This window comes from Ochotona curzoniae, unplaced genomic scaffold (genome assembly GCF_017591425.1).
Source record: "Ochotona curzoniae isolate NIBS_2020 unplaced genomic scaffold, NIBS_Ocur_1.0 contig_2692, whole genome shotgun sequence".
Classification (NCBI taxonomy): domain Eukaryota; kingdom Metazoa; phylum Chordata; class Mammalia; order Lagomorpha; family Ochotonidae; genus Ochotona; species Ochotona curzoniae.
In genome coordinates this window covers 16,394,846-16,411,132 of record NW_024465556.1, presented here as the reverse complement: position 1 = coordinate 16,411,132, position 16,287 = coordinate 16,394,846, and the positions used below count along the sequence as shown (strand labels likewise).

At 56.1% G+C, this 16,287-nt stretch overlaps 1 protein-coding gene across 2 annotated transcripts in view; it reads right to left on the bottom strand.

The window, feature by feature from the left end:
* Nucleotides 1-15: 15 nt before the first annotated feature.
* CDH23 (cadherin related 23) overlaps nucleotides 16-16,287 on the bottom strand; it is a 307,817-nt gene continuing 291,545 nt past the window's right edge. For both annotated transcript variants that reach the window (XM_040975899.1, XM_040975900.1), the window contains 22 exons: nucleotides 16,098-16,214; nucleotides 15,009-15,233; nucleotides 14,357-14,526; nucleotides 13,993-14,130; nucleotides 12,976-13,095; nucleotides 11,189-11,366; nucleotides 10,817-11,028; nucleotides 9,006-9,197; nucleotides 8,436-8,549; nucleotides 7,703-7,832; nucleotides 7,360-7,611; nucleotides 7,120-7,281; nucleotides 3,729-3,985; nucleotides 3,324-3,421; nucleotides 2,859-2,979; nucleotides 2,702-2,781; nucleotides 2,570-2,610; nucleotides 2,411-2,471; nucleotides 1,980-2,109; nucleotides 1,733-1,855; nucleotides 1,465-1,569; nucleotides 16-949 (listed from right to left, as the gene is read on the bottom strand). In XM_040975899.1, the coding sequence (XP_040831833.1) occupies nucleotides 623-949; nucleotides 1,465-1,569; nucleotides 1,733-1,855; nucleotides 1,980-2,109; nucleotides 2,411-2,471; nucleotides 2,570-2,610; nucleotides 2,702-2,781; nucleotides 2,859-2,979; nucleotides 3,324-3,421; nucleotides 3,729-3,985; nucleotides 7,120-7,281; nucleotides 7,360-7,611; nucleotides 7,703-7,832; nucleotides 8,436-8,549; nucleotides 9,006-9,197; nucleotides 10,817-11,028; nucleotides 11,189-11,366; nucleotides 12,976-13,095; nucleotides 13,993-14,130; nucleotides 14,357-14,526; nucleotides 15,009-15,233; nucleotides 16,098-16,214 (3,353 nt within the window). In that variant the 3' untranslated portion in view covers nucleotides 16-622. The remainder of the gene's footprint in view (nucleotides 950-1,464; nucleotides 1,570-1,732; nucleotides 1,856-1,979; nucleotides 2,110-2,410; nucleotides 2,472-2,569; nucleotides 2,611-2,701; nucleotides 2,782-2,858; nucleotides 2,980-3,323; nucleotides 3,422-3,728; nucleotides 3,986-7,119; nucleotides 7,282-7,359; nucleotides 7,612-7,702; nucleotides 7,833-8,435; nucleotides 8,550-9,005; nucleotides 9,198-10,816; nucleotides 11,029-11,188; nucleotides 11,367-12,975; nucleotides 13,096-13,992; nucleotides 14,131-14,356; nucleotides 14,527-15,008; nucleotides 15,234-16,097; nucleotides 16,215-16,287) is intronic.

The following is a 16,287-nucleotide window of genomic DNA, read 5'->3' as shown; positions in this document are numbered from 1 at the left end:
AGGTTGCAGACAGCAAAGTGGACTGGAAAACGTAACTGTCCCTCATCCCCCAAAAGCACACGGACAGGTGACCAGAGCGAGTTCCTTGTGAGTTACTTTTCTCTTTAAACAGACCATTCCAGAAACTCTCAACGCGTACCAGTGCAACAAAAGTGGGAGCACATTGAGGAATAACTTAAAAATACACACACACTACGTTCAAGACCCAAGGGTGCCACGGTCACGTCCTTGTGAGCTCAAGCGGGGAGGATGCTCTTTCCTGGGTGCTCATCTCAGGCGGCCTATAGGGTCATGGCAGAATTGGTGTGGGGCCAGCAGGGGGCGCTCACTGTCCTCCGGCTCCCCCAGTGCAGGGTTCCTGGGGTGTGGGGTTGGCAGAGTGCAGAGTGGCCGCCCAGCCCAGCCTGGGTCACACTGGTCCCCAGACTCCCACCCCCTACTGACCCTTGGTACCTCGTCCTTAGATGCTGAGCATTTTTGTTTGGTTTTCTTAAAAAAATAACAAATCTTATGAAGGTAGAGATCAGATGCTGATGGAGGACACCAGGGCCAACCCAAGGCCACTGTCCACCGGAGCAGGCCTGGGCAGTGTCCCATCCGCCGGTAAGGCTTCCGAGCCTGGTCAGAGCTCTGTGATCTCCAGGGGGCTCTCCATGATGACGTCACGCAGCTTGTGCAGGGGCGTGGACTTGGCGGACTCGGTGCGGGCGTTGCGCTCCAAGGCAGCGGCCTCCGAGGCCATGAGCGTCTCCAGCGAGCGGCCCAGGCCCTTCTGGTCGTCTTCGGGCAGGCTGTTGAGGTCGGTGGCCAGCAATGTGCCGGTGCTGCCGTGGACCACGTGGATCCCGTCCGGCCCCTTGAGCTCCATGGGCGGCTTGTGGCGGAAGCGCAGGCTGCCCTGGCTAGGGCTCTGCTCCCCGAGCTCCTCCTCCAGCTCCGTCTGGATAAGCTGCAAGAGCCCGGAGCCCCCCACCCCGCCCATTGCTTAGGGACCTGCACTTCTGCACTTGCTGGGAGTGGGGGCAAGTGCACGGCCTAGAGGTGACCTGCTGTGTGCACGGGGAGTCCTGGAATGCTGTAGGGAACCCTGGCCACGTACTTGCAAGGGCTGGCTTGGTTGCCCAGTTGGCTCTAAGCAGGGCCACCTGCAGGTGCACCCAGGTGCAGTGTCCCCAGGAAAGTTTGGAAAAGGAGGAGCACTTTGTTCCTGTGAGGGCCATGCCCAGCTAGGAAGCTCTAGCCAGCTAAAAGTCCAGCAATGGCACTGCGATCACACCTCATGTTCTCTGGCACCCTAAGAGCCAGTGAATGTCACCCCTCAAACCATCCTGAGAAACACACCTGTCCTGTGGACCCTTTCCCCCTGCACCCCGAACCAGAGGTGCCGAGAAAGGCAGCAGAGAGCAGGAAAGTGAGCACCCCCAGGCATGGGGCACAGCACACAACTCAGAGCCGCCCGGCTACCTCAGACATGGAGGAGTGGCAGGAAGAGGCTTTTTGCACCATCCGCTGTGCAAAGAGCTTTTTGAGACGCAGGTAATCCTCCAGGACCACCTTCAGCAACGAGCCCTGGGAGAGGGAGACGGTTAACCCTCCCCACCAAGGCCCACCCTGCCAGCCCCACCCCTCACACTGTCCCAGGCATGTAGGGATCCTGGTGCTCGGTGCCCAGGCCTCTCACTGGGCCCTGTGTTGGTGCTGCACCTGGAGAGGGGGCACAGGGCGGGCCTACCTGGATGGGTCCCTCCCGGATGATCTGGCCCAGCTTGGCAATGTTGTCGTACTCCTGGATGGCTGCCCGCAGGTACCGGTCATCAGCAGGCTTGACGGCTGTTGGTTCTCGCCCGAAGGTTCCCTGGAGAGGGAATGGTGGTGGCTGGATCACTGGTAGATGTCACAGACACAGGTCAGGGGACTATCCGCTGCAGAGCTCAGCTCCTAGGCCCATCCCTCACGGCCACCTGCCGGCCCCTGCTCACATGGGTGCGGGTAGGGCTGTTCCACAGGTCAGCGATCTCGCTCAGGTTCTCAGGGAGGTCGTCTTCGTGTTCGGCTTGGGCGGCCAGCTCCAGGTTCCGGCAGAAGGGGTCCAGCCACACGGGGTTGGCTCTGGGTGGGACAGAAACCCTGCCTGCTGCAGCCTGCCCACTTCCCTGGGGTAGGGGAAGGAGACATCTGGCCAGGGCACCTATGTGTGCACCTGCCTCGCTCTGAGAGCCTGCCATAGCCAGCACAACAAGCCCATCTGGGGCAGCCAGGGGCTGAGGGCTCATCCTGTACCTGCTCCTGGTGCCCCAGCCCTGTGCCTGCTGGAACCTGGGGACTGATCAGTGGTTCCCTAGGGTGGCACAAGAGGGCAGGTAGCCCAATGGGGCAGTCCAGGTTTCAGTCAGTCCCGACCCCTACTCACCCGTCGAAGGAATACTTGTTGGTGTTGGGCATGTCCATGATGTCCACGAAGCCACGATGCCCTGCGGGGAGAGGACAGGCGTGCGGAAGGGAGGGGCTCCGCTAGCAGGGCCCCTCTGGGGTGGGCAGCCAGAGTCCTTTCCATTGCCACAGCCCTCACCTGCTGAGCCAGCCACAATGGCCTTGAGCTTCCTCTTGTGTCTGGAGAGAGTAAGTGAGAGGCCAGTGAGGGAGGCTGGACCAAATTCGCAGGCTGACCCCAACCCTGGGTTGGGGCGGGGCACACACTCACACAGTCCTGTAGTACCAGTTCATGAGGATGAAGAGCATGGCTGCCAGGAAGAGGAGGATGGCCAGGACGATGATTGCCATCTGTGGGGACAGAAGGCCTGGCTTGAGCGCGCAGGGCACGGCAGCCATGGCAGGGATGGTGGAGCCCTGCTGGTTACCTGCAGGACAGACATGTCATCGGGTAGCCGCATGGAGATGGCAGGCTGCACGTCCAGCACGTTGTAGTTCCGGAAGAGGTTGCGCAGTTGTTCCTTGTTCTCATCGATCATTTGGATCACCCTGCGTGCAGGGCACGGGGCTCGGCTCCTGTCCTCAGACCTCCCTGAAGGCCTGCATCGCCGGTGCCCACCCCTGGCCCCCAGCGCTCTGGTGTGTCCAGGAGCCTTGCAAATGGTTCAGGGCCACCTGCTCAGAACCCTGTGTGCCCTACAGGCTTCCCTATGGGATCTCTTGCCATCCTTAGAAGAACTGCAGTGCCCCCATGTTACGGAGAGGGAGGGAGGGAGGCACATGGGGTACTTCCAAACTGTGTCCTCTCTAACCCTGCCCACCCCAAAGCAGGCCTGTCTGCCGCCGGACAAAGGAGGTAGACAAGACGCCCCCAGCCCAAGGTCCCTGCCCACCGGTCCACATCCAGGATGCGATTGGTGTCACGGTTCACCACGTGGATGAGCAGCTCCGTCTGTGCAAAGTTCACCCTTCCCTTCTTGTCCACGTGGAACTAGGCGAGAAGGGGTATTGTGGGGTATGGCCTCCACAGCAGGCCCAGGGGCTGGGCGGCTCTCTCCCATACCCCCAGTAACAGGCTCATCAGGCATGGTTCCCATCATTTCCCCTATACTAGGCCAAGTGCTGCCTGTCGCTATAGGCCCATTGTGTGGGATGAACAAACTGAGGCCCAGAGGCTTGGGAGGACTTCCTCAAAGCCACGCTGCTAGGCCATGACCCCACTTCTGTACTCTTGCCTCCCCAAGGTCTGGCTTCCTTCCCTGGCATGAGCCTTGTATAGGAGGGGTCTGGGAAGGCACCTGCACATCATCAGTGTTGACAATTGCTCCCGTGATGTTGGACAGCAGGCGGATGAACTCTTCCTCAAAGCTGCGCACACGGTCTGGGATCTCATTAATGACGATCTTGACACGCTGATCATCCCTCAGGATGTAGATGCCGATGATGGCCGTGTCGTTGTGGCCTGCCAGGTCCCGGGCCATGATGTCCACCACGAAGTAGCCAGGGCTGTAGGCCATGAATAGGTCGAATGTGCGCAGGATGCCATCCACATGCCCTGTGGGGAGAGCCAAGAGCAGGGCACAGCTGAGGGATGGTCCAGTGACCTCAGGAGGCAGCACACAGGCCCAGCAGGGAACAGGTGATGGGGACATGGGAGCCACAGGTATCCAGGTGAGGAGGCAGCAGCTCTGGCGTCAGCTTGGCTGTCATGGGAGAAGGCCATCCGTGCAGCCAGGACTCTGGTCAAACCGGGTCTCCCTATTCTGATGTGCAGTCCTCTCGTCCACCTGTCACCAGGGCTGCCACACCCCCGTGGGCTGCATGGGCTCCCGCTGTGGTGCAGGTGACTGCTTGCCACCCTCTCTGTCACCTGTTACTCCCCACATAGGACTGACACCGAGTTCAAACCTGTTTCTCCCTAGAACGTGACCTGAGCAACCTTTATTCAGATAAGAGCAGACAGTTCAGAAGGCCAAGAGATAGCATGTGGATAGGTAACTAAGAGAGACAACACATGAACTTGAGCTTGAAGGACAGGGTTTGGGTGGCACCCCAGGAACCACAGGTGGAAGGACTAAGAGCTGCAAGGGAGGGCACGTTGAGCAACTCAGCCAGTCACAGCACCCTCTAGGGTAGAAGAGAGCTGCATTGCCAGCACCCAGAGTGAACAACAAAACAGTGGACCCAAGGGCTAGGCCAACAGCCAGGACATGGGGAAAGAGGTTGGGGTTGAGAGTAAGGGAATGGACACCCATAGGGGCACATTTTAGAACCTGACTCAGGCAAACTGCTGTGTGACAGGCAGGTGCGCCGCTTGAGTTTCAGCTCCTTATGCTGTGTCTGACCTTGGAAGGTGACATTCGGAATTGGAGAAATAGATGCCATGGGAGTGTTGAAGAAATAGATAATGGATAGCAAATAATGAAGGTGTACTGCCCAATGCTCTAAGTCCTGTATAAAATACCACTGGCATACTGGGTAGAAATCAGAAACAATCCTAACGTTCACATGGAATCACAAAGGACCTGAGCAAAGCAGTGATGGATCCTAAGAACAATGCTGGAGACCTGAAAAGAACCTGCAAAGCTGTTGTAACCAGCATGGCATGGCACCCACATGAAAGCTGGCATATAGACCAAGCAAACAGAACACCCAAAGTAAGCGCAAGCATCTTCGATCAGCAGGTCTTCCACAAAGGTGCCACTCATACACACTGGAGAAAGAACAATTTCTTCAACAAATGCTGCAGGAGGTTGCCACTAGAAAGCCCATTCATACCATGTACAAAACTCACAGTGGACCAAAGACCAGAATGGAAGACTGGAAACTATGAGGCTACCAAAATAAAACACTTCAGGACATGGATGGAGATTCTGTTGTGGAGTGGACCCAAAAGCCTCCGAAGCAAATGTAGATTACATCAAACAGCACAGCAAAGGAAACCAGCAACAGAGCAGAGACGACCACAGAGTGGGAGGAAGCATTTGCAGATGATTTATCGGACACGGCATGAATATTCAGAATGTTCAAAATTGTGCAAACGCTCTGGGTAGAGGTTTCTCAAGATGCACAAATAGCAGGTGTATGAGAAAGTGCTCACTAATCATCAGGGAAATTAAAATGGTAACATTGTCATCTTGTTTCAGTTAGCGTGGCTATAACCGAAGACACAAAAATAAATGCTGGGGCAGGTGCTGTGGTGGGGTTCAACTGTTGCTTGGGAGCCCCTCATCCCATTCTGGAGCAGCCATTTGGATCCCAGCTACTCTGCTCCCCCTCCAGCTGCCTGCTAATGCACCTAGAAAGGTATCCGATGCTGGCCTGTCTACCTGGAACCCTGTCACTTATAGGGGTGAGAGGGTCCTGGCTGGAGCTCCTGAATCACCACTTTGGTCTGGTCCAGTCTCTGGTGCAGGTGTTTGAGGAGTGAACTGGCAGACAGGAGATCTTGGTTTCTCCCCTTCTGTCACTATGCCTTTTAAATCAATCAGCCAATCTTCAAATAACAAATTTAGAGAAAAGCACAATTCTTACATCATCACTAGGAATGTAAATGATACTCTTATTATGGAAAACAGGTATGAGTTTTTAAAAACACTAAAAATAGGAACCCCAGAACTGGGGCTGTGATACAGTGGATTAAACTGCTGCCTATACTGCCAGCACTCCCATATGTAAAACCAGTTTGAGTCCTAGTTGCTCCAATTCTAATATAGCCCCCTACTAATATACGAGAAAGCAGTAGAAAATAGTCCAAGGATGGACCCAGATGAAGCTCCTGGCTCCTGACTTCCACCTGGCCCAGCTATGGCTGTTGCAGCCGTTTGGGAAATGAACCAGCTGATGGTAGATCTTAACTCTAATTCTGCCTTTTAAATAAACAGAATTAGGATTTGCAGACAAACTCTCAACCCCGGTCCTAGGCATGTACTCTAATCAGCGAATTGCAGGCTCTTGCCCTCCCTCCCTTGTCACTCATGGCACTAGTCATCACAGCCAAGGCTTGGGATCAACTGCCACTCCCCGCAACAGAAAGCAGATGAAGGAAGCATGGTGCACACACCATGGAGGAATCCTAAGAGGACACAATCCAGCTGCAAGGGGCAGCCTGGGAGCGACTGGGGAGATGATGTGAAATGGGTTTGATTCCACCTGCTCTGCTCCTGCCCAAGTGTGGAAGCTCAAACAGCTCACGTCATCGAGTAATGATAGTTCCTGGGGGTTAGGAGTGTGGGTGGGGTGTGGTGGGGGGCAGAGTGAGTGCAGCTGATGTGGAGGAACCCTTTCTGGTGTCCCCCAGCACTGAGGGGGAGTAGAAAGCAACAATGAACTCTGTCAACAGTGACGAGGACAGAGGTGTTTGGGTTCCCACTCCAAAACAGCCCACGCTGGGGGAGAGGTGGTGCTGATTACACAGCATAGACCGGCACCCAATTACCAACCTGCAGCCCCAACAGGCACATTTAGTGTGACAATTAAATGTTGAAGAGCTAAACCATGGGTGGGCGTGGGGCGAAGCAGACAGATGAGAGCAGGTGGGCAGGTGCACCGGGAGGCACAGGGAGGGAGAAGGACAGGCTTGGCTGGCGGGAGACCACTTGTGCCCCTGACTGTTCCTTCAGACCTCAGTTCCTCTGCTCTATGGTCCATGCAATAGAGGCGGCCAGCCCTGGATGGCCAGGCTCCTACCCAAGGTGAAAACCTGGCCCACGTCCTCAGAGTCGTTGGCTAGGGCCCGGAAGTAGTGGATGGCCAGAATGCTATAGAAGACGAGGCTGTTGTTGCCGATGTCTGCGTCCAGGGCCAGCACTTGAATCAGCTCCGAGCCCACCTTGGCGTCAGTGGCCACCCCTGTGGGGCACAGATGACACTGTGAGAGGTGGGGCCGTGGCCGCCCCACACCCCGGGCCCAGGCGCTAGCCCCTGCACCTGCAGTGTACTCGGCCTTGGTGAAGCGTGGTGGCTGGTCGTTGATGTCCTCCAGCACAACGCGCACCTCCTGCAGGGTGAGGTCGGCCACTGGGTCAAGGGCCAGGGATGGACCACGGGGAGGGGTCCAGCTGCGGTTGCTCGAGGCCTTGACAATGAAGGAGAAGATGGCCTCCTGCTCCCGATCCAAATCCTGCAGCACCAGCAGGCATCCGTTGGGCTGCAGGTGGAAGTTCTTGTCTTCATTGCCAGCTGAAGAGGGAGGAGCATAATCCAGGGTCAGGGCACCTTTGGGTCCTCAATAGCCCCAGGGCAGGCAGGGCAGCAGCCCCACGGGTCTTACCTGCGATGAAGTAGTAGACAATGGCATTGGGGCCTTCATCTGCATCCACGGCGCCTGTCACATTGCCCACCAGAGTGCCACGTGGTGCATGCTCAGGCACTGTCAGCAGCTGGTACTGGGGGCTGCCTTTCTGCAGAAGGTGGTGGGCATTGAGTGAGGCCCAAGGGAGACTTGCACCTTGGGGCCTGGCTAGTGGCAGTGGTGCTGTCACCTAGGGAAGTTGGGACTGTGCCGGGGCACCCCGGCTCTGCTCCTGGGGAGCCAACACCCAGGGCTGTCCTCTTAATGGACCTCAGCAGCTGAGCGTTTGAACAGAGGGGCACGGTGTGCTCTGGCATGCACGTGCATGTGTGTGCGCAGTCTCTGGGAACCTCCCCTCTCCATGTGCCCACAGAAGGGAAAAACAGCTCCAGCAGGAGATGGAGTCTGCATGAGAGCCCCCTCAGTCCCAACTCAGAGTTGGTGTTCGTGTGCATGCATGAGCACATGTGGGCACATGTGTAAGTGTGCACAGCAAGCCTACGTGCTGAGGCAGTGTTTCCTGTCTGCTGTTCGCACTGGGCAGTGCGTGACATCACTCAGTACAACGGCTCCGAGCTGCTCCTGTGTGCCATGTGTGCATGCAGCCAAGCAGACAACTGGGCACCTTACACACAGGGCCATGTGTACATGTGTGTACTTGCAGGCAGGTGTAGCCCTGTGTGAGTGGGACCTGTGGGGGGGGCAGGCTCACTGGAGGCCTCACGAAGAGGGGTTCGTTGTCATCGATGTCTTCCAGGGCCACCTGCAGTGGCTGCATGGTCTCGTATGGCACCGGCTGGCCCAGGTCACTGGCCACCAGGATGAGCTGTGGGTGGAGCAGCATAGTCAGAAGCGAATGTGGGTGGAGGTTGGTACTGTCACATAGTGAGTTTTACTGCTACCTGCAGGGCTGACATTCCACCATGGGCACCAGTTTGAGTTCCAGCTGCTCTAATTCTGATCCAGTTCCCTACTAATGGGCCTGGGAAAGTGGAAGATGGCCCAAGTGCTTTGGTCCCTGCACCCATGTGGGAGATGTGGATGGGTCTCCTTGCTTTGGCCTGACCCAGTCTTGGCTGTTGTGGCCATTTGGGAAGTGAAGCAACAGGTGAAGATCTTTATCTTTGCTTTTCAAATAAATCTTGAGGTGTGTGTGGGGGGGGAGACAGGGAAAGGAGTTGGCTTAAGGCTGCAAGTGAGCACCCTCCCTGGGGCCAGGTATTGAGGTGGGGGTCCAGGGCCCAGAGGAAGGACTCCTGCTTTCCAGTCCCCACATTCTTACGCTGTACAAAGCCTGCTTCTCCCGGTCCAGGCGCTGTGCAGTCTGGATGAGGCCGCTGATGGGGTCAATGGTGAAGTACTCCCAGTCCCGGTTGCCCGTCGTCTTCAGGAAGCTGTAGCGCACCGCCCCGTTGAGGCCCTCATCCTTGTCAGTGGCGTAGACCTCATACACATTGGAGCGCAGCGGGATCTCCTGAAAGTGGCCCAGGGAAGGGGGGCTCCTGGACATCTCAGAGACCCCAGCTCCCAGGCCTGCAGAGGTACCTGCTCTCCCTGCTGTCTTGCAAAGGGCGTTGCCTTCATGGCTGGTCTCTCCTGGATTCTACCCAGCTGCAAGCTGTCCTTCCCTGCCTCTCCAGACCTCAAGCCAAGGCCACTGTCTACGGAGAGTCTAGCCTGTGCCCAACCTTCTGGATGCCCACTGCACACTGAGGGTTCTAGGGTAGAAAAGTCAGCATTTCTCCATCCTAGAAATGCTGGGTGACATCTTCAATCCCTTAAGAATGGGGGACAAGTGGGCAAAGTGACATGGTGTCCAGTCTGTTACTGCCAGATTCACTGTGCAGCCTGGATTGGCACCCTTCTCTAAGTCTACATCTCCTCTGCACCCTTGAACTTGGTCTAAGGTACTGACCACCTGACACCTCACACTGACCCATGACAAGGCTGCCAGAGGCAAAAGCAAAAAGAAGTGCATTGCTTTGCTTGTAGGTGAAAAATTCAGTTGAGCATGGCTTTGCTGGAGTCATTGATCATGAAAACCACGAGTTCCGAGTGGCACTTCTGTCTCATCAATAAAACGTGGAATGACAAGTAGTTACTTTATAAATGCTGACTGTCCAGGAGACATCCATCTTTTCCAAATTGGGAGCCCTTTGAGGGAAAAACTTGGTACATGGGACCTTCAGTGTGAAGAGATGTAGCTTATTAATTCATGCCCTGCTTCATTCCATGAAAAAGGATTGGAAGTGGCTGGCTTGAGTGTGTGAATCATAATGAGATGGAGAACATTACAAATTAGGATAAAGGGGGAGGTAACAGTTGACAAGAGGACAGAGATAGAGAGGAGGCGAGGTGTGTGCCCTAAATGTCTGCAAGCCACCCAATTGAGCTGAGTGCTCTAAACTCCTGAGCAGGTCAAGCTGAGTGCAGCCTGTTCCTGTGCACATGCCAGGGCACCCAGACAAGCCCTGGGAGCATTCATGACTGTGGGACCTCAGAGAAGAGACAGAGCAGCAGCATGGTCTTAGTACCCATCTTCAGTGCTGTGCGAGGGAGACCCACGGAAACCAGGAGGGAGAACAGAGAATGAACGGACACCTCCCTGCCTCAATGGCCAACGAGCATCTGGGGCCCTGGGTGCTCGAGAGAGGGAAGGGAGCAGCAAGACATAGTGCACTTCCCCTGTCTGTCTACAGCGATTTAGACCAAGGAGCAAAAAGAGAACTGGAGAGAGTCCAGGACCTCCGCCACTTCCGCTCATCCCCAGTGCGGGTGCTCACTGGGCACATCCTGGGCTGTGTCTGTGCCAGTAATCAGTGGGCAGGAACGTGGGGGCTATTTTCAGGCAAGCATGACTGGAGCTAGAGAGGGGGTGCTTTCTGTTACCAGTCCCATTTTACAGATGTCAAAATGGCATCCCAGGAGCCACTTGCTCAAGGTCATTTGGCTGATAACTAACAGCTCTTTTGCTAGCACAGTCCCGGCTACCAGCCCCTGTGGCACTGGAGGAGGTCTGCTCCCTTGTCTAGTCTCAGTTCCCCACCCTGGGCCATGACTGCAGGGGCAGGGCAGGAGGGGCTGTCGGAGTACCTCTCGGATGTGGAGGACGGTGCCATTGGGTGGGCGCACGAACACTGGCCGGTTGTCGTTGACGTCGATGACCTCCACCAGCAGCATGGTGGTGCCCCAGAGTGGAGGCTGGCCACCATCCGTGGCCACCACAGTCAGGTTGAACCTCTCGTAGGATTGCAATGGCCGCTGTGTGGTCACCAGGCCTGAGTCCATGTCCACATGGAAGGCCTCTGGCAGGTGGGGCAGGAAAATGGGGCCTTGGCTCTGGTGGCAGCTTCTTCCCATCCCCCTTCTCTTCTTCCTCCACCCTCTTGGCTTGGGCTCCAGGAGTGGCAGCCTTCCCTCCCCAACTCCCCAAGGCATCATGGACATCCAGGGCAGGCTACACACCTGCACCGGGGCCCTCAAGTGAGTAGGCCAGTTCTCCATTGGAGCCCTCATCCTGGTCAGTGGCCATCATGGTGATCACTGAGGTGCCCGCTGGCTCATTCTCATACACGCTGGTGCTGAACTGGAGCTTGGAGAACTGTGGCCGGCAGTCGTTGACATCCAGCACTTGGATCACCACCTGGATGGGAAGAGAGAAGTAGTACCACGGGGGCTGGAGGGACCTGGTCACTGAAGTGAGCTAGGGTAGAGGAAGGAAATGTGTCACCTAGGGAGGTAGGCAGGCACTGTCTTCTAATGCATTGGCTCTGACTCGGCAGGACAACAGTGTCACCATGGTGTATTCTAGACCCTTGGCGAATAGCATGTGGCTTGGGCAACAGAACTGTGAGTAGCAGGCTACCTGCACCCACCTACACACTGAGGCAGAAATTCCTTTATCACCCCCACTGTCTATTTTGTCCTTTGCCACTCTGTACAGAGGCCTTAAGAATTTAGCGTGAGTCTCTGGACTTGAATGCCTGGTCTTCCACTCCCAAGGGCTCCCTCTTGACTTGGATTTGTGCCTGGTTTGGGACTTGGTTTCCCTTACTCATTCCATAGCCTGGGAGTCTCCTGCAGACACAACCAACCAGGAGGCCTTTTATACCCAGCTGCTGTAACCCAATTGCTTTGTCATCCAAGTCTTCACAGCAGTGACATGATACCCTCCTTTTTAGGGCACAAAGTACTTGTCCAGGACCTCAGTCCTGTGAATGATCACAAATCCTACAGATTTGACTGCAAGATGCTCACAGAGGTCTGTTGATAAATACAGGGTGCTTTGCAAGTAGTCTTGGTACCCTGATTATGTATGTCCCAACATGGCCCACGCAGGAATGATGAGGGCAAGGGTCGAGTGCTCTCAGCATTGCCTGCTCATGAGGCAATGTTTGTTTCCACCCACTTAGTGTCCCAACAACTGCCCCCATCAGGAGAGTTTCCATTGGTTAATTAAGTCATTGTGGGGCTCTACGGAAGATGAGGCAGACAAAGGCCTACAGAAGACAGAAAAATGGCCAAGAATAAGGATAAAGCATTCTTATAACTCAGGCCTCTGGATAGAAAAGGGGGCAGATGGGCAGGGGCTTTGTGCAAGAGTGTTGCTTAGGATGCACATGCCCCATATCACAGCACCTAGATTGGTGTTCTAGTTCCACTTCCTACTCCAGCTGCCTGCTCAAGCCCATGCTGATGATGGCTTAAGTAGCTGGGTTCTTGCTACTCATTTGGGCATCTGAGATGGAGTTCATAGCACCTGTGTTCTGCCTGGCTGAGCTCCACCTGCTGTGGGCCTTTGGGGAGTACCCCAGCAGATGGAATGTCTCTGCCTTTCAGGTAAAACACACTTTAAAGAGGGAAAGGGTGACAGAGGCTATAGGAAGCAAGATGTTGTGTAGACACTGGGACTAGAACGGGACTATGAATTCAACTTGATGAGCGTGTGTTTAAGATGCACAAGGAAGAGGACTAGTTCATGACTGTTAGGTTGTGGGGCTGTGTGCTGTTTAATGGACTATTGTGGACACACTGGCCCAAAGTCCCCAGTGTGGGGTTGCCTCAGCAGCAGGTTAGCACATGAGAGTTCTCTGAAGGACTGCCTGTCTTCCTGTGCCCCTGCCGTGGCAGTCCACAGCCAGATGCCTGCCTCCTCCTGCCTGCCCCTGGGCCTTTGACAGTTCCCTTCTATAGAGGCCACACTCACTGACTGCACATCCCAGTCCCCAGCATCCCTGGCCACCACACTTCACCTGCACCGAGTTTTCCCGACGGTTGCTGGCCACATCCCCAGGGTTGTCTTTGGCCAAGGCGGTCAGGATATAGTGATCCTTCTTCTCTCGGTCCAGAGATGACAGCACGTAGATGTCACCCTGGTGGGGAGGTGGGACTTCAAATACTTTATCCAGTCAACAGGTATTGACTGAACATCTACTGGGGCAGACACTGCTCTGGGTTTGGGGAGACGGAGCACTGAACAACACATGCGGCAGCTCCCACCCCATGAACTTCCATTCTATAGGCTTTCCCTGGCCTTCACTACTTCAGGAACACTCGGGACAGGGGGATGAGAGCAGGTGCCCACTGCAGGGCTAAGGCTGGCATACAGGCAGAGCTCCATGCTTGCTCTTCCTAACGCCTGGCTGGGACAGGTCTGATTGCTTATACCAAGTCCTGTGGACAGGGCAGAGAAGGGCAGTAGGAAGTCAAGTCCAGTCTAGCCTCAGCCACCATGGGAGGTCCTGTTGACAACACCCCCCAGGCCACAGAGCTCCCTGCCGCATCTGCAGCTTCAACTCAATGAGCAGACACCTGGAGTCATTACTGTTTTTCCCCTGAATCTCTGCTCCTCCCCAGGTCTGTGACTCAAACAAACACAGGGGATCCACCTTTGGGGTGCACCTTCCCTCCCCCAGCACTGAGTCAAGGATCATATATACAGTTGGTGCTCCAACACTGGATCTCTTCTGACAGTGTCAAAAGGCCATGCCAAGGACCCTGGAATTGGGTGTGTAGTCTTGTGGGGGGGCACATCTCAACAGTTCTTGTCCCACAGAGTTCTGGTTACAACAGACAGAGCCACTTCCTTCCATGTCTGCTCAATGTCTGGGTGGCTCAGCATGGGGTGTGCTGACTTGGCTAAAGTCATCCCCTTCCCCTAAGGCCAGAGAGGGCCAGGTGGCAGAACCAGAAAACTGGGGGTGACAGCAGCATGTCTGGCCCTGGGCCCTTCCCATCCCCAGAACCCAGCATCCCCACCGCCCACTCACCGTGCTGGGGTTGATGGCAAACTTGCCCTCTCCATCCCCAAGGCTATACTCGATGAGGGCAAAGTTGCCCGAGTCGGCGTCAGTGGCAGTGACCGTCAGGATGACTGTGCCTACTGGCACATCCTCAAAGATGGCCTCCTGGAGTCCAGCAGGATGGGAAGAGAGGAGACCCAGGTTATCCCCAGAGCCTACCCCTGGCTTAGAAACTTCTGGAGGAGAGCAACCCAGGGTGCACCGCAGCTCACGTGCCAGCCCCTTGCATGGGCTTAGGAGCTGGCATGGTGGGAGTGGAAAAAGTTCCCAAGCAGCCACTTTGGGAAAGGGCTCAGGTCCTGGCTACCACCCTGTCGGCCTAGCCACCCACCTGGTAGTAGGGTTGGTCAAAGATGGGGTTGTTGTCATTGATGTCCACGACCTCCAGGAAGACGGGGATATCAGCCGCCCGGGGCGGGGACCCATTGTCGGAGGCTCTTACAGTGAAGTTGACCCAGTGTACCTCCTCATAGTCCACTGTCCGGTTTGCAATGACCTTCCCTGAGGCACAGGAGCATCTGTTGCCATTTTGACCACCCCCTCCCCAACTCCCTGCCCATGGCAGCTCTCCAAACAGAAGGCTCTAGTGTGCTTAGAGACTGGGAAGGGGGTTGTCCCTTTAACAAGGAGAATGGCCAGGGAGCGCTGCCCAGGAACAGGGCAGAAGGCAGTGAGTTGGGGGCAGGCAAGCTTCTTACAGGCAGAGGGGCACCCAGTAGGCTAGGTTTGCAGCCACTATGGCCTTCCTGCCCCAAATGACCTAGATCAGCAGAGCTGGGACTGGGGAGATGCGTGACCAGGACAGGGCGGCCTCCGAGCTTAACTCTGTTCTGGGGCCCAGGGCAGAGGAGGAGGTATCGGCTATCTGAGATCCAGTCCTGTTCATAGAGGGGATGGAGTGAGAGGCAGGCTGTGGCCCCACATCAGGCCCAGCAGGTAGAGACACATGGCCCCCAACCTTCTGCCAACAGGGATCCCTTTACCCGCGGAGGAGTCCTCCAGCTGCACGTAGCCCGGGGGTGTCAGGTCCAGCAGGGTGTAGGTAATGAGTCCATTGAGGCCCTTGTCAGGGTCCACAGCTGCCACGGCAATGAGCGTGGTGCCGGGGGTGGCCCCCTCCAGGATCCGCTCTGTGTAGTAGGTGATCCCAAAAGGCTTGAACTGAGGCGTGTTGTCGTTCACATCCAAGATGTTGACCGTCAGCTTGGCTGGGGTGACGGTGGGGGAAAAAGCGAGGGGTGAAGTGACAGCAGGGTGGCTGGACTAAGTCCTCCCAAGACTCCTTGAGGACCAACCTGGCCCTTTCTGTACCATGTGGCACCTTGCTCTCGTCTGCTCCCTTATCCTCCAGAAGCAGGAGTAGCTTGGGTCCTGCCAACCGGCTGGGTGACCACAGGAGCCCTCAGCCCCCAAGCTGGGAACAGCGAGCCTGTACCTCCTGAGAACTGTGCACCTAAGCAGCTGATGTCTACCAGGCCCAACTCCCTGCCCTGGCAGCTGTCTTTGCATCACAGCAGAGGTCACCCCAACCCCACTCCCAACCTTTCCCCCAGCAGGAAACTCAGCCCCTCTGGCTGCCCGGTCCCCACCCACCTCCCAGCTCCTCTCAGGTAGGGCTTCAGCCTGAAGGCAGAGAGGCCTTAGCCTGACCAGCAGGAGGCAGCACTGAGTCTCAAACGTGGCATCTAGCTGATTTCCAAGGCTTCCTAACTGACCTTGAAGTTTCAGCACAGTCTGGCTGCATGCTGGTTAGCAGTACGACAGCTGGGTCTTCACCTATGTCTCCTTCCTGTCTACCCACTCTTATCTCAATCTCCATTCCAGCCTCTTCCAAGCCTCCTCCCCAGTGTGAGTCAGGGGACCAGATCAGGCACAACCAGGCACCTGCAGCCCTGGAACTCACTCCACTCCCTCCTCACGCCCAGTGCTGCCTGTTTCCCAGCAGCCCTTGCAGCTGGGTCCTGTTACTCCCTCCCACAGTCAGGATGGGCCTGATTCTGGCTGTTCCCATACCTGCCCTGTCCCAGTTGGTTCTGAACAACTAATGAGAGATGTCAGCAGGAGAATCTTACCATTTGGCACGCTGACAGAACGTTCTGGTAGGTCGCTGGCATTGTCAATCACAGAGAGAGTGACCTCATAGGTGGCAACTAGCTCCCGGTTCAGGGGGGATTTCACCATGACAGAGCCTGTGGATCAGACCAGGGCAGGTTTAGATTCAGGAGAGACCCCCTCAAAGAGAGGCCTCCCGGGGCAGGGGTA